This window comes from Pleurodeles waltl, chromosome 2_1, assembly GCF_031143425.1.
Source record: "Pleurodeles waltl isolate 20211129_DDA chromosome 2_1, aPleWal1.hap1.20221129, whole genome shotgun sequence".
NCBI classification, from domain to species: Eukaryota; Metazoa; Chordata; class Amphibia; order Caudata; family Salamandridae; genus Pleurodeles; species Pleurodeles waltl.
In genome coordinates, this window is record NC_090438.1 from 87,786,731 (window position 1) to 87,811,110 (window position 24,380).

General features: G+C 44.9%; 1 protein-coding gene across 2 annotated transcripts in view; it reads left to right on the plus strand.

Moving 5' to 3' along the window:
* LOC138261443 (rho GTPase-activating protein 20-like) overlaps positions 1 to 24,380 on the plus strand; it is a 306,296-nt gene that overhangs the window by 274,351 nt on the left and 7,565 nt on the right. For both annotated transcript variants that reach the window (XM_069210394.1, XM_069210402.1), the window contains one exon: positions 3,310 to 3,430. In XM_069210394.1, the coding sequence (XP_069066495.1) occupies positions 3,310 to 3,430 (121 nt within the window). The remainder of the gene's footprint in view (positions 1 to 3,309; positions 3,431 to 24,380) is intronic.

Here is a 24,380-nt window from a genome sequence, read left to right on the forward strand (position 1 = left end):
TTCTGGTGGCCATTACTTCAGCGAGGAGGGTCAGTGAGATCCAGGCCTTGTCTGCAAAAGAACCGTACACGGTTTTTCATGACAATAGAGTAGTTCTACGAACTCACCCATCTTTCCTTCCGAAGGTGGTGTCAGAATTCCATATTAATCAGACCATAATTTTACCGACGTTCTTTCCCAATCCGGAAACTCCGGCTGAGAAAGCATTGCACTCATTAGACTTGAAAAGAGTGCTGAAATTTTATCTGGACAAGACAAAATCAATTAGACACTCTAACCGCTTGTTTGTGAACTATGGTCATTTAAGGACAGGAGAAGCAGCATCTAAGCGAACAATATCAAGATGGATAGTCTCTTGTATTGTTAATACTTACCAGCTAGCTAATAGACAATTGATAGCGCGGCCTAGAGCGCATTCCACAAGGGGAAAAGCGGCTACTGCTGCTCTCCTTAACAATGTTCCTATATCTGAGATTTGTAAGGCTGCTACATGGAAGTCTGTCCATACTTTTACAAGACATTATTGTTTAGACTCAGATGCAAGAGCGGATGCCCAAGTGGGGCAGGCCTCTCTAAGGAATTTATTTGCGTAAGACATGTCTATTCCTGCACTTCTATCGGACAGTCCGCTGGGTTTAGGGATGGGCTTGCTAATCTATAAAATGTTTATGACTATTGATGAGGATCCCCTGGAAGAGAAGGATAAGTTACTTACCTGTAAATCCTAGTTCTCTTCCAGGGGTATCCTCATCAAAGTCATAAACAACCCACCCTCCTCCCCGGACACACGTCTACTGGAAGTGCAGGACAGACAGTATTTTGATTCAATTATACAAATTGTCACCGTAAAAAGAACTGACCTAACTGTGAACCAACTGTCACCTTTCCTTCACCCCTGAGGCATGGTGGGATACTGGAGGTGCTCAGGGTCTTAAAGGCACAGTGCCAAAGTTTTTATGGTTCTCCTGTGTTAACCTACATGCAGCCTATTGGCTAAGAATGCTTCATTGTTTTTCAATGCAGTTTTCTCTATTTTTTCACTAGAGTTTGCTACTGCTTACTTCCCCAAGCCTAGTTTTAGGAGCTTGGGTACTTATTTATGCTCTATTGTAGTATTTAAAAAAAAAAAAAAAAACTTCATAGAAATAAAGCATTTTAGCCTGTTTTTAACATGATAGCCTGCATGACTGTTTGTTACACATGTATAATGTGTATATATTTTATATATGCTCCGGGGTCCCCGCACAAGGGCGGGAATATTCAATGTTTATGACTTTGATGAGGATACCCCTGGAAGAGAAATAGGATTTACAGGTAAGTAACTTATCCTTATGGTCTACAAGGTAACCGTATAAATTAGCACTATCAAAACTAAGGGCCTAATTATGAGTTTGACGGTCAGACGACCGGCTGCCAAACTCACGGGGAGGACGCCATGGCAGTGACGTCCCACGCGTATTACAATGTTCCATCTGGGCAGACTGGCAGGAACATTGTATTACGCCGTTCCCGTTGGCTTGACCGGCGGTAACAGTGCTACGGTATTGGCCTCAGCTCCCTTAGGGGAACCGAGGCCAATACCGTAGCACACCAACACCATTGAAATGCGCACTGTCAGCAAAGCAGACAGTGCGCATTCCAATGTTGCAGGGCAGGAGGGCCCCTGCACTTACAACTGAGTTGTAATCAGCACAGCAGCGCCGAGTTCAGTGCAGCCGTGGCTGAGTACAACTCAGCCCGCCGTCAGACCTTCGGGAAAGATGTTCCTGGCGGTGACGGTGTTCCCCTAGCAGGTCCACCCACCAAGATTGTAATGTGGCAGTCAGACCGCCTGGAGTGTGGTCCGAGCATCACTGCAAGTGTGGCGGCCCTTGGACCGCCACACTCGTAATGAGGCCCTAAATGGTTAATAAGAAGAATTGTGTCTCATTGAAATAGTAGGCTCATCTACCTTGTATGCAGCAGTATATATCAGGTTAGAGAAGTGACTAAGATGAAGACTAGGCTTACTAAAGGGGTGAATTTAGGCATTAGGTAGCATAAAGGGAACAGTTAGGCATAATGTTCGAGTTAGGGTCAGGGTTAAAATAAAAGGTAGAATTCGGGTTAAGGTCAGGTTAGTGTTAGGGTTATGCTGGGTTCAGTATAGTGATTAGGTTCAAAGTTAAGATTAGGGTCAGTTTAAAACAAGGTTACTTTATTGCAAAGTAAGACTAGACATCAAGGTTAATTCTCTGCTCAAGGTTAGGGCCAAAGCTGTGGTTGTGAAATTGTTAAACTAAGGCTTAGCTAATACATTTGGCTATTGATAAAGATAGGTTAGGGATATGGTCATGGTTAGGGCTAGGTATTAAAATGTGTGAATAACACACACTGGAGGCAAGTTCTGAAAGCTGAGGTGATGGGAAGAAGTGGCAACATAGTGTTGTAACAATGCAACAGAAAAAGATGCATGCACAACACAATTTGGTTTGACAATTTAAGATAATTAGGAAAACAGTGTGGAAGTCGCTGTTCAAAGAGGTTGACACCTATATCCAGGAGAATCTAATCTCTTGTAGGGTGTATGTGGGTAGTCGTAAAAAGTCCAAATATATATTTCTGATGATAGGCCAGCAGAAGGCACTTCCTGTATTTCCTGTTAATACATCCCTAGCATATCATTGAGCATGTGCCGCTCGAGGCACAATTTGTGGCAGTACCAGTCAGTAGGTCCCTTTGGATTATACAGAAGGAAACATAGGACCTTTTTTGAAGTCTGTTGGGCAGCATACTCAATCACAAATGTGACAGATACCCTCTCCACCACATTACAAGTGCATTATAGCCAATGGCACTTGTACTAAACCGGATAGCATATCTGCCATGCTTATGACGGAGTAACACGTCCATCAAACTCCAAATAACTCCCTAAACTCTAAATAGGAAACTAGACTAGAGATAGTAAATTAAGTAGACAGTTTTTGATAATAGTCCAGGAGAGGTCTTGTTTTAAAAAAAATGAATCAATGGACATAATGGAACTGTTCAGCAGACAAGAAATACTGTATAGTGGTGAAAATATCTGAATGATGAAATCTTCAAAATTGAGCTCGGTGCACGAAAAGGGCTGTAACCTCCTCTGTGAAATGCCTATGTTGTGAGTTTGACTGTAACTAGCTGGCTGTCCACCTATAAGTTTCATCAATTGTTGTTATCACACTCAGAAACCAGTCCTGTGCATTTAGAGAAAAGAAAATTGTCACTAGTCTGTTACTCTCAGTGTTGGCATGCACCTTCCCATTACTAACTTTTTTATGCATCCAATAGGTGGCCATGTTGGTACAGTTTCTGATTGAACATTCCCAACAAATCTTCGGGGATGAAAGTGTGTTATTCTTCGAAAGGACTGATGAGGAGGAGGAATCACGAAGTTCAGAAGATTTAGCAGGTATGTTCTTAGTGAAACATAGATTTTTATTAGGGGTAGGTGAAACTCACATAGTTTCACTTCACTCCACAGAATTCCAGGAATTACATAAAAATTCAGTGAGATTCTACGGACTTCCATCAGCGGACGGAAAATATGCATGTTGCTCTGCTCACACTGCAATTTAGCTCCGATAGCACAAGCAATGCTGAGACATCAGCGTAAATAGCACCATGCAGTGCGCAAGAGTGCGTCATTTGAGCTGAGTTTGTTGCCACTTGGGTAGGAAATCTCCTCAAGTGGCAAGAAATCTACTCAAGAAGTAGCCTCTGACCATGATGGCTCACAACCACCCACGCTAGAAAATCGTGCTATAAGGTGCCACATCTTACTCGCATTTCTGGAGCCTTGCATGAAAAAATTTACCCCAATCACCGTATGGCAGAATTTGGTCAGAACTTGAGTCGCCAAATTACACCAATTGCGCAGGCAGATTGAGACATTCCACCCATCTCAAATTTTATGTCAAATTTTAAAATGCATTGCTCAGCATCCTTGTAAATGTCACTTTTTAGATCTTAGATCTGGCAAGTTATTGGGATGAGGTCTGAACTTTGTTTGCAAGAAAATAGTGATCTTGTTGCATGGATGTTGGAAGTTTAATTGCAGAACAAATTAAATTGCAGCAAAGAATAAAGTGGCCTAAGACATGGAGGTGAACAAGGTATAGGTAGGAGTGGGTCTTGAGTGGATTAGTTGTTCTTAGGAACATATACATTTAATGGGATTAGGATCTTATAGTACAACATATAGCACAACATTCACCACTTTCAATGGCTCATTATTGCTAGTTGAATTTCTAAGCCTGATAAAGAGATTACGTAATTGAGATGCTGCTCTTAATACATATTAGAAATTGTGACCCTTATCCGCAACCCTTATCTATGTGTTTGTAATCTGTGAGTAAATGTGCCCTTTGAACCTTGGAACTTGTGTTGCGCTAAGTCTGATGCTCGTATCTTATTCTTGTTGTTAGAGGTTTTATATAAATTGTAATTTCTCACTCTTACACATGTTTCTCAAGGCTGCAAACTTTTGTAGTTGACTATTGCCACAAGGGTCTGCCCTGGTCAACACATTCCAAACTATGCAAGTGTTCGAAGATGAGCGTGTGTGTTGGGCCATATATTTTTTGGGAGTGAAGGATAGTGAGGTCTGTATGTCTTAGATTGCCTTCCGTTTTCCTGGCCGTACTCTCGCAGAATCATGCAAACAAAGCAGATGTGAACAGCATGCAGACCTGGATGCAAGGATAGATTTGGAGAGCAGGATGGGGCAAATGATGAATGACAAAAGCCAATTCACCCACCTCTAAGTTAATGGTGTGCGAAGCTGTGAAACCTCACGATTTGCAGTGCACGTGCATTTTTATAAGAATACAGTTTGCTACACACAGGTCTTAGCTATTCATAGTGTAAAAAATATGAGACACTCTTGACTATTGGATGTGCTGGTGCCACTTGGCAGCCATCCACCATGTCCTCTACTATAAGCCTCGCAACCCCCAACTAGATTTGTGTCCACCTCCCCAATCTCACCAAACCACCAGGGATTTTTCAGTCTGCCCCCTTGCCAATGCACAGTCTTCCCCCCTACAACACTGTCTGCCCCCTCCATTGACAGCATCCTTCATGACAACCGAACCACATGCTTCCTGCCTCTGCCTAACAGTACTGCCCTGCCGCAGCCTTCTTCTCTCCTTTTCCTGCTCTTGTATGTCCCACCTGATGATATCCTGGAATGCGAAAAAGAAAGGATTTATGCATGCATATTCGTAGCAAACAGGATAACCGAAATGTGTTCCATTTTCAACATTTATGCATGCATAGCATAAAAACTTTGTAAAACCCCAATCTTAAGCAGGGATGAGTCGAGTCACTGGAAGACAGACAAGATTAGGATGTTAAAGCTAGGAGGCTGTCGAAGATAGGAGGAATAAAAACAAGTGGAACTACATAGGAAACTTATTGGTAAAGAAGTAGAGATGTAATCAGGAAGCTGATAAGGAGGACAATGCCACAGTTTAAGACCATCCATATAAAGTATTTTAGCTTACACTTTTTCTAAATGCATCTGGGTTCCTCCTTTTTAATTGAACAGATCCAAAATGGTTTCATATCTAAGCCTAGTTTTAATTTAACTCTAGATATTCTTTAGTGCAGCGATGTCTAAAATTGGTCCTAATCTCGGTTAGAAACATTCTTCATCTAACTCTTGTGGTTAAAGTATATACCTTTAGGATATCATGTGTAACCAATTCTCTGTGTCTTTCATATAAAGCTGACTTTCCAGAAACTGAAATACAACAAGATATGTGACCGCTAAAATGTTGGTTAAACTTTCTCCCTCTTGACACAATAACTACATTTAACCTCATCTTGCGTATGCCCTTTAAATGTTAATTCAGTTCAGTTTAGTTTTAATGTATGAGCATAACATAGCCTTACAAGTATTCTTTAAAAACAAAAACAAACTAGCAGGGGCAGTTTCTTTATTCGGGTATAGGGGCATTGCCCCCCTGTTTGTTGTGTTGCCCCCGTGATCGGGTCACATAAATGTTGGGATTCAGTTTTCAGCCCGGACACAGTGCACTGCTTTTATGTCAGAACGCTCGAGCTGAGTTTGCCTTCTGCATAGGTGAGGGCGGATGTGGGTGGGCGGGGCTTAGTAAGTGATTGACACACTTTCAGCCGGGCCTCCTTGGGGTGAAGTGCACATGGAGTTCTGTGACATACTCGACAAACCGAGAGTACCTGACAGCAGTGGTGTAGCGTGGGTTGTCAGCACCCGGGGCAAGGCAAGTAATTTGCGCCCCCTAACCCGGGGCAAGGCAAGTAATTTGCGCCCCCTAACCCGTGGATTTTAGCACTCGAGTCTCTTCCAAGATGTTGCGCCCGGTGCAGCCGGCCCACCCTGCACCCCCCACGCTACGCCACTGCCTGACAGGCTACTGGGCAGGCAGTCATTTTACTGCAAAATCCACCCTCATTCTGAATGAACGGAATGGACACCAAGGGCTTGATTTATGAAACATTAGCACCGCCTTTGCATCATTTTTTGACGCAAATGCGGCACAAAGTTACAAATTATAATTATATTTTGTAAGTTTGCACTGCTATAATAACTTGTATATACTGAATAAGCTGCTACCTACATCATTATCATATGAAGTCTCTTTATTGATGTCATAGCTGCACTTTCACAATTGCTTTAGTAACCTTCATGCTTTCTCAGATTTGCTTGAAAATACATAATTTGCCCACTCTTTTTAAAAAAGATTCCCAGGGGGAGAAACCTGCCCCCCCTCCTCTGAACCCCTCTCATGACAGTCAAATTTGCTCACTACGCTTGCCCATTACAGGCCACTACTCATCCCAAACTTTTACGCCCCACCACTTTCAAATGTCACCAGCCACCACTGCAAACTAGTTCTTCACCGCAAACATTATATAAAAGCTTGAATACAGGAAGGTGTTGTTCATAAAGTGCTCCATATAACAATGTAGACAAAATCGGCTAGTCCACCTGTTAAAATACATAACATACAACACCTCGTTTAGACGTCAAAACAGCGAAAAGCAATGAATAAACGAATTCTAAAACAAGTATATTTTGCTAGATAATAGGCTGTTAGGGCAGAGGCATGGAGAAAGACAGATGTTTCACGACTTAATACAGATCATCACTACTACAGTCTATACTAAAAATGTTGGTATCCGCTTGGTACAAACTGTAAACAATATTAAAACGCCTACTATAATAGACAAAAGTCTGTATACTGTCCACCAACAGGTGCGCCTCTTAATATGAAGTTCCAGCAGTTATAAGGAGCCTAGGATGATAGGCATCAGACTAGGTTGAAAGTAGAGTTCATACTTCTGCAAGATAAGCAATAGTTATACGGAGTTGTGAACGCAGCGCATTTTACCACCGCTAAAACTGGTTTTGTTGATATAAAGCCAATGTGGGCATTTCCTGCAGAGTTCCCTGCATGTATCATGAATGACTGCACTGTGTGCGACTTTGTATCAGTCTATAAGCTCTATCTCAGTGGTTCCCAGCTTGTGGTTGGGGGAGCTCCAGGGGGTTCACAAAGCCTCCTCGGGGGGTTCGCGACTGCTTAGAAAATTAAATAATATTAACAGACTAGGTCCCCAGCTTTCAGGATTGACTCAGTGGTGGGGGTGAGTTTTCCCTGGATTCCAGTAATGATTCAGTGGGGGGGTTCCCGGTTTCCAGTAATGATAAAGTGGGGGTCCACAGAAGTCAAAAGGTTGGGAACCATTGCTCTTTCTGATATATGGGGTTTTAAGTACTGCTGTCAATTGTTTGATGACCGGCCAGGTCTCTCAAAGAAAGACTGGTACATTGTCAAAGATATCTTCCCTATCTATCTTATTGAATAGCTCAGTCACATCCATAGTGCTGTGGAATCCATATATCCCTTATAACTAAAAAGAGGCCGCAGCCACCGGAATCGAATGGGTGCAAATTTTGTACAGAACAGCAGCAGTTGGATTATAGTATCCTTCCCCACTACAGAACAGTTATATAGAGAGTCCGCCTCTCTAAGCCGTTTTATTTTCAATAGGTTGCCGTTGGTGGAAATATTCCTAGTCTGAACAGAATATATATATGCACATTCTTTTGTTAGGGTGTATTTAGTCTAGGTAATCTTTACACTCTACCTCAGTCCTAGAGCTGAGCTAGAAGTCTATTAGACTGCCGGGTTGAGCAGTCCCGACCTTAACATACCTTAATAAAGTGTAGTAGAGCTCCTTGTGAAGTATGGCCCTACCTGCCTGGGATTTTCCCGTAGTTTAATCAGACCCATACCCATTAGCCATTTCCTTATATGTGCAGACCACAGACATGTCCCTTTGCCAATGCTCTTGTTCACCTCCTCTACGGCTTTTAAACAACATTTGACCTTTATGTTCCTGATTAACCTAATTCAGTATAAGACCAGCTGAATTCTGGCTTGATCCATAATGGAAAATAGGCCCAGTTGTGCTAAAACTAGGATAATGGGGTACCACATCCCAGGCTCAACAAAGCTCTGAAAAAGAATTGTTTTCAGCTACCTGTACCTTCTCCATATTTTTTCATACCCCCATGTCTCAGCTCCATAAAAGGTGCCCACTATCACTTTACAAATTTGCCTCATATCTAAACTTAAGTACAGCTCAGCTGGTTTGTTGCAGAGCAATGATTGTCTTAATTGGTCATTCCAGTTTAATTTACTGTTCAGACAAAGGCCAAGGCAATCATAATGGCTGGCCACCTCAGTTCGCAGTTCACTTACCGTGATCTTCCTTTTAAGTGGTGGGGACAGGTGAATTACCATTGCCTTTGTTTTCAGTGATGTTAATGGTCAGGCCCTTGCTGGTACAACAGTCCACGAACCTGGTCAGCAATTTGTGCATGGCATTCTCAGTTCTGGTAATTAATACCACATCATCGGCAAATAGGAGGATTGGGACCTTCCTTTCTGAAGTTTTGTGGACATCAAGAGGAATTCCCAGAAGATATTCCACTACATCATTTATAAATAAAATGAAAAGAAATGAGGCTAAAATACACCTTTATCTCAACCCCTTTTTAATCGAGAATGGAGCAGTGCACTCCCCCATTTTCACATAACGTAGGAATGCGGTATTATCCTGATGCAAGCCTTTTTTTAGGTCGTAGTAAGGGCTTCCCATAATTTAGAGCAATCAACCAGGTTGAAGACTGATTTCAGGTCAAAAGTTAGGTTTAGCGAAGTTTTGGTAATAATGGTATATTGACAGTATACTAACCATAAGTGACATATCTACTCAACTGTCTCAACTTTGGATATGAAGCCAGCCTGCAGGTCTGGGTAAAAGGTTTGATTGATTCCCTGGGCTACCTTTTTTGTGAATTGGTATTAAGATTGCTAAGCACCAGGAATTGGGTATATAGTAACTGTTTATGGCAGCATTAGATGTTAATTGGTTTAGTTGTTCATCCTGTCTTTGGCATGACTGAAAATTGATTGACACTTATTAGTACTTTGTGATTCCTACTCTGAATGGCACATGTATCAAATGCACACAGTATGACTTGTACCTTTGATACACACTAAATACATATGATAATTGCTGATGTACTCCTTTGTGTTTCTTCATAAAACATTCAGGGCCTGATTCACAAACGTTTGTGTAAGTTTGCTATTGTTTGCTATCAACAAAGGGATTTACGAGTAGTATCTTTATGAGTGTGGGGTTCCCGCACATAAAAATCCCTTTGTGGATAGCAAATATTCAGAACTTACACAACAATGTATGTTTACCTTTGTGAATCTGGCCCTTAAAGTTCAAAAGATTGTGAAAAGTGCCCAAAGTCTTTGACTAAAAAAGCTAATTCAAGAAATAATTCCAAGTTTGTGTGCTTCTAAACTACTTGGCTTCCAGAATACTGCTCTTTTTCATTGTGTCTCCACACTTAAGAAGCTAGTGGGACCGATTTATACTTTGGTGGACGGAGTAAAAGCAGTCAACCTGGCGGAGTTCTTTACATCCACCACTCTGTCTTTACTCTGCCCTCCAAATTTAGAGTTCTCTCGTAGGGTATTTCCACGTATAGTCATAAGTGTTGAATAGTTCCGCCCGCCTGCGGTGACCCAAGAGCAGTTTTTCCACTATATATAGTGTTGATGTTCGCCTTACTTCAGGACGGCCTGCAAAGTCACTAAAGAATGTCAATATGCAGCCTAAAGGAAAGGCTACAGTGTCTGAAAATCTTCATCTTGTTTGCTTTAAAAAGGACACATAGCTAAGGCACATGCATTCAAATGCATGAATAAGTTAAAAATGTAGCAGAAAAAATCCTTCCCAAACCTTTTTGTAATGCAAAATAAGGATTAGGAAGTGCAGGGCAGTGTAGCCCATAGGCTGCCATTATAAATGAAGAAAAAGGAGACTGTGACTTTAAGAACAGCTGCTCCTCCAGTATCCCATCAAGCCTAGAGAGAGGCAGTTACCTCAGTTCTTTTTTCCGGCTCCTGCTGACAGGACCCTGGAGCATTGAAAGACCTTTCTAGGTTTTGTCTTCAAAATGAGGTCTTTTGACTTTCCTTTGTGAGTTGTGTCTTTTTCTGCCAGGAATTAAGGCACTTTCCCCTGAAAAAAATGCCTTCTCTGTTTGACAGATGCCCACGATGTGGCAGAAAAAAGGCCAAAACAGAGTCTCATGATGTCTGTATTATCTACCTGCCATCTTCACACCTTCCAGTCTCCTGTAACATCTGCAAGTTATTTTCCAGACGTACCCTACATGACAGGTAGAAGATTTGCCTTCAGGGAGAGCAGAGAGATGATGCCAGCAAGAAGCCAGTGGGACCATCGGAGCGAGTGGAAGGTCAGTCTTCCACCAGAGCTCTTCCCTCAGCCTCCAGTGGATGGGGAAGGTCTGAGAGGTATTTTTCAGGTAGAAAATGCTTTTTGCCATGGCCAACGTCGAGGAGATCGATGTCGAGAGGAGGTACAGTGCCAACATGTTCTACGTCAAAGACTGGCCCGACTTCTCATGAACGTCGCCGCACAACATCAAGTATCCTTGCTACTCTACGCACGATGTTGAGGAGTATATCGACGTCATTGGACTTACTGTTAAGGCGAAAGAGGTGCCGACATCGCAGTTCGACTTCGAGGTCCCACTCAACATCGATACCTAGACGTCAGAGAAAGAGAGATCGACATCGAAGAGTCCCTCGATGTCGAGGAGGCAGAAATGAAGAAGGTTTTATTCCTCATCAGAGTTGCAGCATTCCAGAGATGTTTCTCCTTCGCTGGTGCTCCTCCCTTCATCGCCTTCTCCGTCTCCCACCACCACCTCTCCTCTGCCGGCTGCAACGCCTCCTCCTCAGCCTCCACCTCAGCCTCCACCTCAAGGTGTGTCTCCACTGCTGCCAACTTCTCTGGTTCGCCCTGCACCTGTATCGGCACCTCCTCCGGTGCTGCAAGTGCCTAGCACCGCTCCAGCTCCCAGACCAAGCTCAAGATCGTGCCACAATTCCTATCATGGCTATCATACATCTGGCCGTTCATCAACAAGGTCAAGACACTCCGATCACAGATCGTGACAAAGATTAAGATCGTGTTCCTACCAACGCTACCACGGAGATTACTCATCGTCCACCAGAGGCTCTTCACCCACACTGTCAGACTCTCCTCAACCTCATACCTCACCGGTGGACAATATCAACACCTTTCAGGAAGTTCTAGTTTGAGGTGCAGCAAAAATAAACATTCCTATGGCTGTTCCAACTCCATCCTCTTCAGTCATATTCAAAACACTCCAGCAGCGCACAACCTCCAGACCTTTTCTACCTCTAGTGCTGTGTCTTCTGAAACCCACCATGGAAGTCTTCCTTACGCCGGCTACAACTAAGTCTGCACCTTACGGGCTACCAAAAAAGTATTGTCCTCCAGAAAAAGACCCTTTGTTTCTGCGTTCCGATCCTCCACCTGATTTGGTTGTGATCCTGGCAGCCCACAAATCTCACGCCACACATCGCTGTCTGCTACCTCTCCTCCTGAAAGAGAAGGAAGGTGGATTCAACAGGTCGTAAAGTCTGTAGTTAGGTGGCAACATCCATGAAAGCAGCAAGCGCAACGACCCTCTTGGACAGATACGATAGGGCCCTGTGGGACTCCCTACTCCATTTTGCAGATCACCTACTGAGGGACAGAAGGAGGATTTTTTTGCCATCGTCCAAGAAGGTGCCATGGTCTCTAACCAGATAATTAGCGTACCAGCGGACTCATCCTTGCTCTTAGCACACAAATACCGCCATTGGGTAACCTTGAGGAGGCATGCCTGGCTGCATCTAACGTTCCTGAAACTGGACGCTCAGCAACGCATTCAGAACTTGCCATTTTCAGAATCCACTCTGTTCGGCTCTTGTGCTAATGATGAAATTGCAAGGATGAAGGCTGAAGTAGACATATTGAAAGCAGTAGGCCTTGAAAAATCCAAAGTGCAACGAAGATTCTTCTGTCCTTTCCAGCGTCGCTAAACTTCCCAGATGGTTCAAACCACTCAGTGGCTGCCTGGTAGATATCAGCAGCAATTCCAAAGATCCTGCTAGCCTCAGCGGAAACAACAAATAGGATGTGCGGCACATCAGCCCAATCAGGGTACTCAACAACAGCCACCCTTGAAACCCTGAAAACTTTCTTCCTCTGTGTCCGTTAACCACTCCGGTGGGAGGAAGCTTCATCAATTAGCTGGCAGAGTGGCAATGAATTACAACAGACTCTTGGGTCTTGAAAATTGTGCAGAATGGGTATTGTATCAGATTTCCCACCACCGAGTATTCCGCCAAGGTCATTGTCTTCTCATCTTGAGCTTCCAAAGGTGGAAGTCACCATCTTGCTTGAAAAGAAAGCGTTAGAACCTGTTCCCCTCAACCAGCAGGGAAAATGCATTTACCCAAGGTACTTCCTTATCCCAGAAAAGCACAAAAAAGAATTCAGACCCATTCTAGACTTAAAGGTTGCCAACAAATGGATCCGAAAAGAAATGTTCAGGATACTGGCCTTATACCAAATATATCCCCAGATTCACCAGGGGGACTAGCATTGCTCAGTCGACCTACACAATGCCTACTTTCATATCCCCATTGTGAAAAAGCATCAGAAGTTCCTGAGATTTACTTCCAATACACCGTCCTACAATTTGGTCTCAAGTCAGCACCCAGACCTTTCTCCGGGTGCATGGCTCTGGTGGCAGCACATCTTCGGAGGCACTGAATTTTTGTCTACCCATAGCTGGATGACTGGCTGATCAAGACATCAGATGCCCAGCTGCACTTCAAATGGACATGCGATCTCCTTTATCGTCTAAGGCTCCATGTCAGCTTTCCCAAGATCATGACAACACCAGTCCGTAAGTTGCACTACTTAGGAGCTACCATTGATATGCTGCTGGGAAAAGTGTATCCTTCGGAGGAACAACTCTTATCTATTCTCCAAAAGTGTCTGGCTCTCAAAACTATGCATTGGCCAACAGTGTGCACGTTCTTCCCCCTTTTAGGCTCCATGGCCTCCTGCATTTTTCTGATTCCCAATGCTCGCCTTCACATGCAGCCTCTACAAGTGTGCCCGGAGGACTAATGGAATCAACTGTTGGGAAACTGGGAAGACAGGATTATCCTATCTACCCACGCAATCATATCCCTCAGTTGATGGTGCTCTCCAACCAGTCTCCTACAAGGGATGCCATTTAGTCTAAAGGCTCCATTTAGACAATCGTGACAGATGGCTCTCTCCTCGGATGGGGCGCTCATATGGATCACCTATAAATACTTGGTCTCTGAGGGAAACGTCATACCCCATCAGTCTCCTCGAGCGCTGTGTGGTGCACCTAGCTCTCAAGGCGTTTCACCCATTGTTCAACACCGACACCCTGCTTGTCCAGACGGACAATACAACCACCATGTACTACCTGAACAAGCCGGGGGGAACAAAATCCAGAGTCTTGCCTCAAGAGGCCCAGACAATATGGCCCTGGGTCCTTGCCAGGAATTTGAAGATAGTAGCAACTCACCTTCCAGGCGTTCAGAATGTCCAAGCGGATGCCCTCAGCAGGGTTCTCGACAAGAACCACGAGTGGGTATTGAACAAAGAAGCCGTTCAAGATATCTTCCATTTGTGGGGAACACCTTCCATCGACCTCCTCCCACAGCAGAAAACAGAAAATGTCACGGCTTTGCTGCAAAGTTGTACAATCCAGAATCGTTGGGTAATGCTCTGTGGATAGACTGGTCCACCAAAGTTCTGTATGCCTTTCCACCAATTCCCCTGATCCAGCGGTCCTAATCAGACTCTCAACGACGTCAACCAGAATGATCCTCATTGCACCAGAGTCGCTCCGACCACATCGTAGGCTGCCATGCAGGCCAGACCTCCTGACGAAATTCGAAGAACAGATGAGACACCCCAACCTCTCCTCTTTAAGTTTAGCAGCATGGCTCCTGAGCTAGTATAGTATGGGCACTTACATCTTCCAAAGGATTGTATGGAGATCCTAAAAGAGGCAATCTGGCCATCCACCTGAGCTGCATATGCCTTCAAATGGAAAAGATTCTGCATCTGGTGTTCCTCCAAAAAGATCGTCCCTACATCTTGCCAGGAAGCTGTCATTCTACCACATTTGTTACACCTGGCCAAATCTGGTCTGCAATTCTATTTTACTAAAGTCCCTCTGACAGCTCTGACTGCATACAGAAAAAGTTATTTGCATACTTCTTTCTTTAGGATACCAGTCATAAAAGATTTCCAAGAGGGGTTACAGGTTTTTCCTCCAGTTAGGTGCCTTTCCCCACAATGGGAGCTTAATGTGGTCCTTTCCGCCTCATGCAACATTCATTTGAGCCCATATACAAGGCATCTCTCCAACACCTCACTTGGAAAACTGCTTTCCTTGTGGCAATTACATCAACACGCAGGGTTAGCGAGATTGAGGCTCTCTGTGCTCTCGAACCTTACACAGTATGCCACTCCTCCAAAGTAGTGATGCAAACACATCCTAAATTCCTGCCAAAGGTTATCTCTGACTTTCATGTCAACCAGTCGAATTCTTTGCCAACTTTCTTTTAAAACCCATCAACTCCAGCTTAGAGGGCTCTCAACTCTGTAGACGAAAAGAGGGTTTTAAAATCCTACTTAAATAAATCCAAATCTATTCGAAAATCTCAACAATTCTTTGTTAATTATGGGCCGGTTCACACCGGTCTGACCACCATCAAACAATCAATCTCTAGGTGGATTGTCTCCTGTATTTTGTTTTGCTAGCAGCTAGCTAACAAAACCCTAGCTGGCAGACCAAGAGCACACTCTACCAGAGGCAAGTCTGCAACGACTGCCTTGATTAGGAATGTTCCCTTAGCAGAAATCTGCAGATCTGCGACCTGGAGGTCTGTCCACACGTTCACTAAGCATTACTGTCTTGACTCTGATGCCAGGACAGGTGCTCAATTAGGACAGGCTTCTCTCAGGAACCCGCTTTGCTTGATAGCGCATTTCATTATTGTTTTGTCTACTCCACGCTGACTATGCGACGAGCTTGCTGTTTTATTCAATGCGTATAACTATACATAGAAATCCCCTACTAGAGAAGGAATAGCTTCTTACCTGTAACTCCAGTTCTCTTGTAGGGGTACTTCCATGATAGTCATAAGCAACTCTCCCTCCTCCCTGGTGGAGTAGAGAAAATAATATTTGAGGTATATCATTATCTCATCTAAAACTGTCTACAAAAGAACTGTGGCAACTGTCTCTCTCTAGGAATGATTGGATACTGGAGGACCAGCTGTTCTTAAAGACACAGGGCCTCATTACGAACCTGGCGGTCTCATGACCACCAGGTTTGCGGTGGCGGTCGGACCGCCGCCAATGTGGTGGTCTTAGCACCATATTATGACCGCAGTGGTAGCGCTGCGGTCGGACCGCCACTACCGCCAGATTACGACTTCTTGACGGTCTGGCATGGCTGATGATCCTGATCCGCCAGGGCAGTGATGCCCTGGGTATTACGACTCAATTCTCTGCCAGCAGTTTCATGGCGGTGACATTGCCATTAAAAGGCTGCAGGAGGTCCCCCTGGCCAGCACCGTCGCAATGTTCATTGTCTGTTTTGCAGACAGTGAACAGTGCAACGGGTTCTAGTGCATCCTACGCACTACAGCATTGCTGCTGGCTCTTTTACAAGTCGGAGACAATGCTGTAGGCCATTTCCTGCGGTGCCAGTAGGCGGAATGGGCGGAAACTGAGGTTTAGGAAACTTGTAATGGGCCAGGTGGGGAGGCTGCCACACTGGCGGCATCCTACCAGTCGGACTTTGGCAGACGGCCTTTTCTGTCCGCCCAAGTCCTACTAAGCCCCCCAGTCTCCTTTTTCTTCTTTTATAATGGCAGCCTATGAGCTGCACTGCCCTGAACTTCTTCATCCTAATTTTTCACTTCAAAAAGGTTTGTGAAGGATTTTTTCTGCTACATTTTATTCATGTGCCTTAGCTATTTGTCCTTTTTAAAACAAAAAAGATGAAGATTTTCAGACACTGTAGCCTTTCCTTTAGGCTGTATATCGACATTCTTAAGTGACTTTGCAGGCCTTCCTGAGGAAAGGCGAACAGCAACACTTGAGGAGATATATTGGAAAACCTGCTCCTGGGGTCCCGGCAGGTGGGCGGAACTATTCAGTGCTTATGACTATCATGGAAATACCCTTAAGAGAGAACTGGAGTTACAGGTAAGAAACTATTCCTTCTCTGCCAGCCCTGCAGTGAACTCTCTGGGTTTGTATGAACCGTTGTCACAGTATCTGTTCCTTACTATTTGACTGTCTACTTTTGCCTTTCCTAAGTTTGCATATTGTATTTAGTTTGCATTGAGATATATCGAGGCTTGGAATCTTGTAATACACTAATATCATTATCAGAATATTGAGGGACAAAATATTGAAAGCTAAGTGCATATAGAGGGAGTATAGATTTCCACATCTCTGCATTTAACTATATATATATATATATATATATATATATATATATACATATATATATATATATATATATATATATATATATATATATATATATATATAAATATATATTTCTGATGGATACAACTACCTGTGGATTCCTCACCTAAAGAATTTGCCCCTCGCGCCAACTTTCGACTGAATTTTTTTTCTAGCTCTGCACGTCAACGATGATGTCACAATTGCCCAACTCCCACGCGACGCCGCATGACGTCATCCAGGCAATAAGAAGTCCTCGTCGTCGTGCAGACGTCAGTTCCCTTTTTTCCGTGCCTTCGAGTAACGTTTTTTCTTCGAGGCTACCAGGGAGCTACAGTTTCACTTCGGTGTAACTATGTTGCAGCAGAGGAAGTCGGGTTTAAACCCTGTAAGCAGTGTGGAGGTCGCATGTCGGTCACGGACTCACATGACAATTGCTTGTGGTGCCTTAGTTCTGACCACGAAGTCGAGCCAACGCATGAATCCAAAGGCCCTGAAATAACGGGAGGTTAAATTGTTTCTGGCCCGATTCAAGAAGAAGAAGGAGAAGCATCACCATAGAGAATCTTCTTCTAAATCCTCGAGGTCTCATCGGCGTCATCGGGACTCTCGGCGCCAGCATGGATCACGGCGCCAATCGAGCAGAGACCGCTCCCGTTCGAGATCACCATCGGCTCGGCGCCGACCGACGTGGGAGGTCAGCCCAACTGTGACGCCTCCGCCTCCGACGACTCCAGCTTCACCGACGTCTCCACTGTTGGTGTATGAAGTGGATCCGTATCAGGAGTCGAGGGCTTCTCCGGGGCAGGAGATGCCTGGGCCGTCGTCGGCTTCACCTCAAGTACCGGCTCCTCAACGTTATCCGGCTTTCCCGGCGCCGGGCACGGATCCAGCAGCATTTCTTAATGCTATTTTTAATATCTTTGCCAGCATGGCCTGGGCCTTCGACATGGGTGTTCCGGCTTCTTACAGGCCGACGCCCTTCATGCCCTTTCTTCCATCGGGAAGTACTGCTTCGGCACCGATGCCTTTGGTGTCGCCCAGACGACCGGTGATGCCGACAACATCCACAGTCCCGTCGCCGATGGATTCGCCACGGATCCAGTCGACCATAAAGATGCCTGTGTCGCCGAGGGATCCAGCGTCGAATGACTCAAAGGATCGACGCTGCCATAGATCTTCAGTGTCGGCTGACGCCTTATCGACGCCAGAGATCGAGTCCAGGCTCCGCTCCAGAAGGTTGGCTCTGAGGCTGCTGGAGGAGCAAGAATATCAGAAGTAGAACGTGGAGGAAGGAAAGATCATGGAGCCTTCAGGGGACCTGCAAGGTTTGGACACCGCAAGAGGCCTTGACACTTCCCCAGAATGGGACTTGGCTTCTCCGGGGAGTATACAGAGGAGGCTGCCTCTTTTCATGCTGTGGTGCGGAAGGCAGCAGACTTTTTGGACCTTCCACTTCCAGCTGCGGATGTGAAGACCAACATCCTTACTGAGGTGTTGCATCCAGCATCATCTGTGGCAGAGCTCCTTCTTCCTTTCAATGAGGCTCTTATGGACCCTATTAGGGAAGTTTGGAAGAAGCCTGTGACTTCGGCTGCCGTAAACAGGTCGGTGGCGAGACGCTATCGAGTGGCCCCAGGTGATCCAGACTTTTTGTCCAAGCACCCGACTCCGGAGAGTTTGGTGTTGCAAGCATCGTGTTCCTCCCGTTCTGCTCCTGATCGTTTCCCGGAGTTCCAGCAGACAAGGAGTCTAAGAGAATGGACCAGTCAGCTAAAACGGCCTTCTCGTCATGTAGCATGACTTTGAAATCCACAAATGCTACTTGCATTTTAGGACGATACATTTATGCCCTTTTGGATGAGGCTAAGGGGCACCCGGGATTATCCCAGGAGGTGCAGAACCTTTTGTCGGACGCTCAAGCGGCGGCGACCCAGGTGATTCACTCTGGACTGGACACCTCGAACTCGGTGGCCAGGGCTATGGGCACGTCCATAGCGACGAGGAGGCATGCCTGGCTGCGATCGTCAGGGTTCTCTCCTGATGTTCAGACCACTCTGCTTGACCTGCCATTTGATGGAGACAAACTTTTTGGATCGAAAGCCGACTCTGCCTTGGAGCGGTTTAAGGAGAGTAGAGCCACGGCTAGATCCTTGGGACTGCAAGCAGCCACATCCTCTTCTTTGAAATCATTTAGGATTTGGTCGTGGCGCTTCCTTTCGTGGCAGGCTCCATGCGGCAGGACAGCAATCTTCAGGAGCTCTCCCTTATAGATCGTTCAAGGGCAGGGGTAGAGTATGCACTAGAGGGGCCGCCCAGCAGCACTCTGCCTCTTCCTCTTCCTCCGGAGGGGTGCAGCAGGGAAAGCAACCTTAGTTCTCCATCACTCCCTGTTCACACATCTCCTGTAGGGGGGAGACTAACTCACTTTCTTCTCATATGGGAGTCAATAACATCAGACTCCTAGGCCACCGATATTGTGGGGAAAGGTTATTCTCTTCCCTTTTGGGATTTTCCTCCTCCCATTCTTCCCCGCCCATCCTTCTGTTTGGACGACCATCTTCTGTTACTGCAACAGGAGGTGATATCCCTTTTGTCAAAGGGCTCGTTGGAGTTGGTCCCGGAGCAGGAGAGGGGTCAGGGCTGCTATTCAAGATACTTCCTGATCCCCAAAAAGGATGGTCGGTTTAGGCTAATCCTGGACCTGAGGATTTTGAATTGGTTCCTCAAGCAGGAAAGGTTCAAGATGCTGACCCTGTCACAGGTTCTTTTGGCATTGAACGAAGGAGATTGGATGGTGTCCGTCGACTTGCAGGATGCTTACTTCCATATTCCGATCCTCAAGTTGCACAGGAAGTATCTCCGGTTTGTGGTGGGGTCGCAACACTATCAGTTTGCGGTCCTTCCGTTTGGTCTTACTTCAGCACCTCAAGTCTTCACGAAGGTGATGGCGGTGGTTGCAGCGGAGCTCAGAAGAAAGGGGATAGCAGTATTTCTTTATCTGGACGATTGGTTGATCAAAGCCAAGTCTCCGGAGCTCTTGCCGCATCACCTGCAGTCGACAACTCAGTTGTTGTTCGATCTGGGCTTTTCAGCGAACGTGCCCAAATCTCACCTAAAGCCCTCTCAACGCCTCCTGTTCATAGGGGCAGTACTGGACACTACATTGAATCGGGCATTTCCTCCGCCGCAGCGGATTCAGGACATTCAGGCGCTGATTTCAATGTTTCGAAACGGAGCGGTCGTTCCAATTCTCAAGGTCCTTCGTCTGCTCGGTCTGTTCGCTTCTTGCATTCTGCTGGTCACTCATGCACGCTGGCACATGAGGGCTCTTCAGTGGTGCGTCTGCAGGCAGTGGTTTCAACACAAAGGAGATCTTGAGGACTCGATAAGGATCTCCAGAGGCGCTGCAGCGGATCTTCAATGGGGGGCTGCGGTCGGCAACCTGTCGCAAGGAAGGCCGTTCTCTCTACCTCCGCCAGTGGCCACAGTTGTAACGGATGCTTCCACTCTAGGGTGGGTAGCTCATCTGGGGGACCTGGAGATCAAAGGTTGTTGGTCTCCAGGAGAACAGAGGTTTCACATCAATCTGTTGGAACTGCGGGCGATACGTCTGGCTCTCAAGGCCTTCCTCCCTTCCCTTCGCGGTCAGTCGGTTCAGGTCCTGACGGACAATACTACCGTGATGTGGTATATAAACAAGCAGGGAGGAGTGGGGGTCGTATCTTCTCTGCAGAGAAGCTCTTCGGCTCTGGTCCTGGCTTCAGGATCACCAGATTTGCTTGGTAGCAAATCATTTGGCCGGAGTTCTGAACGTGCGTGCGGACAGTCTCAGTCGGCTCATCTCGACCGATCGCGAGTGGCGTCTTCATCCAGCTCTGGCCCTGTACATCTTCCAGAGGTGCGGATATCCACAGATAGATCTGTTTGCCACTCGGGAGAACCCGGACTGCCCGTCGTTTTGCAACCTCCAGTATCCGGTGCAAGGAGCTTTGGGGGTCGCGTTTCAGATGTCCTGAAAGGGTCAGTTGCTTTACGCGTTTCCTCCCATACCCTTGATTCCTCGGGTTTTGAGGAAGATCCGCCAAGACCGGGCACAAGTGATCTTAATAGCCCCGGATTGGCCAAGAAGGGTATGGTACTCGGATCTTCTCCGACTCTCTCTGTGCCCTCCGCTCTGTCTCCCGTACAGGGCAGACCTCCTCTCGCAGTCGCAGGGGCAGGTTCTACACCCCCACCTCCAGAACCTGCACCTTCATGCCTGGAGATTGAACGGGGCAATCTGAGTTCCTTTTCTCTCCCGCCAGAGGTGGTGGAAGTTATTTTATCGGCCAGGCGACACTCCAACAAGTTGATCTATGCAAGTAGGTGGGCCAGATTTGCCAGTTGGTGTGGAGAGAACCAAATTGATCCCTTGAAGGCCCATTTGTCTGATGTATTGTTATTTGCTTTATCCTTGGCACAGAAGGGTTATGCAGTTGCCACAGTTAAGGGTTATTTATCTGCGTTATCTGCTTTTCTGTGCCTTCCTGACCAACCCTCGTTGTTTAAGTCACCTATTGTATTGAGGTTCATTAAGGGTCTCACTAATAAGTTTCCGCCCACTCCGTTTGTTATGCCACAGTGGGATCTTAACTTAGTATTGACCTTTCTTATTGGATCGTCATTTGAGCCAATGCACTCTTGTTCATTGAGACTTTTAGTTTTGAAGACTGTTTTTTTAGTGGCCATAACATCGGCTAGAAGAGTGAGTGAGCTTCGGGCTCTTAGCGTAGAGCCCCCATTATATTTCCTTTTACAGGGACAAAGTATTTCTTTGAAGGAGTGTTCCTTCGTGAGAAGGTTGTTCATTTCCCATGTTTTTGTTCCTGATGTATTGCAAGCGATATTGTAGAGTAATGAAATACAGGCATCGTCTGATACTAGGATTGATTCAATGGTTGGGAAGAGGTGGCTAGGACGTGTGTTTCGTCAAGTAAGATATAATTGATGCGAGAGAATGTATTGTGCGGATTGGAGAAAAAAGAGTAATCTTTCCCTGTGGGATTGAATAGTCTCCATATCTCTTTAAGTTTAAGAGAATTGCACATGTTTAGCATTTGTTTATGGGATTTGTTGGGTTTAAATTGACATGCAGAATTCCTGCCAAGGGTGGCGTCCCAGGGTAAATTTGAATCACTTCCTAGAATCATTCTGAAATTGAGAGGTAAAGATGAGAGCTTTTATTGAGATTAACTCAAAAGGTAGGGTTGTCGTTATTGGGGGCATAGATGTTCCTGGTTATGATTTCAGTGAGGCCAGAGACTTTCGAGATAAGGGTGATCAGCCAATTTTTTTGTTCGTGGCTGGGGCGTATGCTAAATCACTAACCCATCTTTTTAGGAGGATTGCCTCTTTCATGGCCATCTTGGTTTTTTGAAGGAGAATGATGTCTCCCTTAAGTTTATGTGTATAGTCTTAGATGTTCTGTTGTTTGGCTGGGTGATTTAGACTCTTGACATTAAGGGAGAGTATTTTTATGTTCTGCATTTTTGTGGGAAGTGAGTCTTCCTGTTGATGTAACCAGCCAAATGCCAGTTCTTTTTTTTGGTGATGTGGGAGTAGGAGGGGAGGTGGAGTGAGTGGGCGAGTGGCTTTGAAGGGGTGGCATGGGTGAGTGGAAGTGGAATGGGTGGGAGAGGAATGGGAGGGGTAGTGAGGAGGGAAAGAAGATAGCAGAGTAGTACAGTACAAGACAGGAGGAAAGATATGAAAGGTGAAAAGAAAATGATAGTATAGTGATTGAATAAATATTTTTGATGAGAATATAGATACTATGGAGAGATACCTGACAAAATCTAACTGAGGAGAGGCGATGGAGGACACGAGTGGTCAAACCTAGGTCCAAAGTGCAGTCTTGCCGCGCCCTATATTGAATAGGGTGTGTATTAAGAGTCACAGCAGTGTCCAAGTATGGTATATTTACCTATATTGGATGGTGGCTGGAGTGCCTGGCGTTATTTCCATAGTGCTGCCTAGTGAGTTAGTTGCCATTTAGTGGGAGTGAATAATAATGTGTATTCTGTTTTTTATATTAACGTATTTGCAGGTATGGTCGTCGTTGTAGTATATAGAGAAAGTGTAATATTTGTAGTGAGTGAGGTGGCCACTTGTGGGATGGGTGTTAGTTGGTGACACATGTGTCATTATTTCTTCTGAGTTAAGTTTTTATGTCACCATTTAGGGTTGTGAGTAATGGTACCCAATGTGTTTCGTAATTATGGAGTACAATGTACAGTATAATTCTCCACTTACTGCCATTATAGTGCTAACATAATATCAACATAGTGTCATTGTAAAGCTAACAGCATTTCTATGAGTTATAAGTAAGGTGTCTACATAGAACCAACCCATTATCAACCTAAGCATATTCTAAACATAGATTCAACACATATCGAAGTGAGTTGGTCGAGTGCCCTAGGTTACTTTATTGCAGGTAGTGTGGGCAGACGTTAGTGAGTTTTGTATTGTCCAACCTGTGGGTCATAACCCAGTTTCATTAGCAATTGGGCACCAGCTAAGTACCCATTGGATGGCACTAGATTTGTATGATATTATTATCAATGTAAGGTTGGTATTAATATTTATTAATGCCAATATGAGATTTGATAAATCTAAATTATGTTGAAAGTTAGAAGATGAAACATTGTAATAAATTTGTGATAGGGTTGAATGCAATTATATAACATCCGATTTAATCATAGCAGTTTGAAGGTGTTACAGAGATACAGTACCAGTCACTGAAGGAGAGAAGAGAAATCTTACCATTCGTTAGGGTTAACAGTAGGTTGTTAGGTTTATTATTGTGTTATTAGAAGGTGCTAGTTAGTTAATTTAGTTAAGGGTTTGTAGTTTGCTGACCACTTTATTTATTCTGTCCCTGTTTGAAGAAGTGGAAGCAACTCAAACAAATATTTTGGCCTCTTATAAATATTATGGAAGAATGAGCTTGTACGCCTATGTGTCAATCCCATGGGTCGATTAGTTCTGCATCGTTATGGGAAGAACATGAATTGGGTTTTGTTTCACCCATTTGTGAGGAGCCTGATTATTGTATGTCACTAAGTGAGTAGAATGTTAGTAGTAAGGATTCATTTTAAGTGTTAGCCATTTGTCCTGAATTTTTAAGAAGTCATTTTCAGGTCTTGGATTTCCACAACATAGGAGTCCAGTTCCTTAGGGTATTAAAAAATGATGGTTTTGCCCTTGTAAGTTGTTTTGATTCATGCAGGACCAATAAACGAAAATTGTATTGAGAGATCTTTCAGAGTTTTCTTTTGGGAAAGGAACGCCTTTCATTTCTTGACAGTGTCTTTGGAGTAATTTTG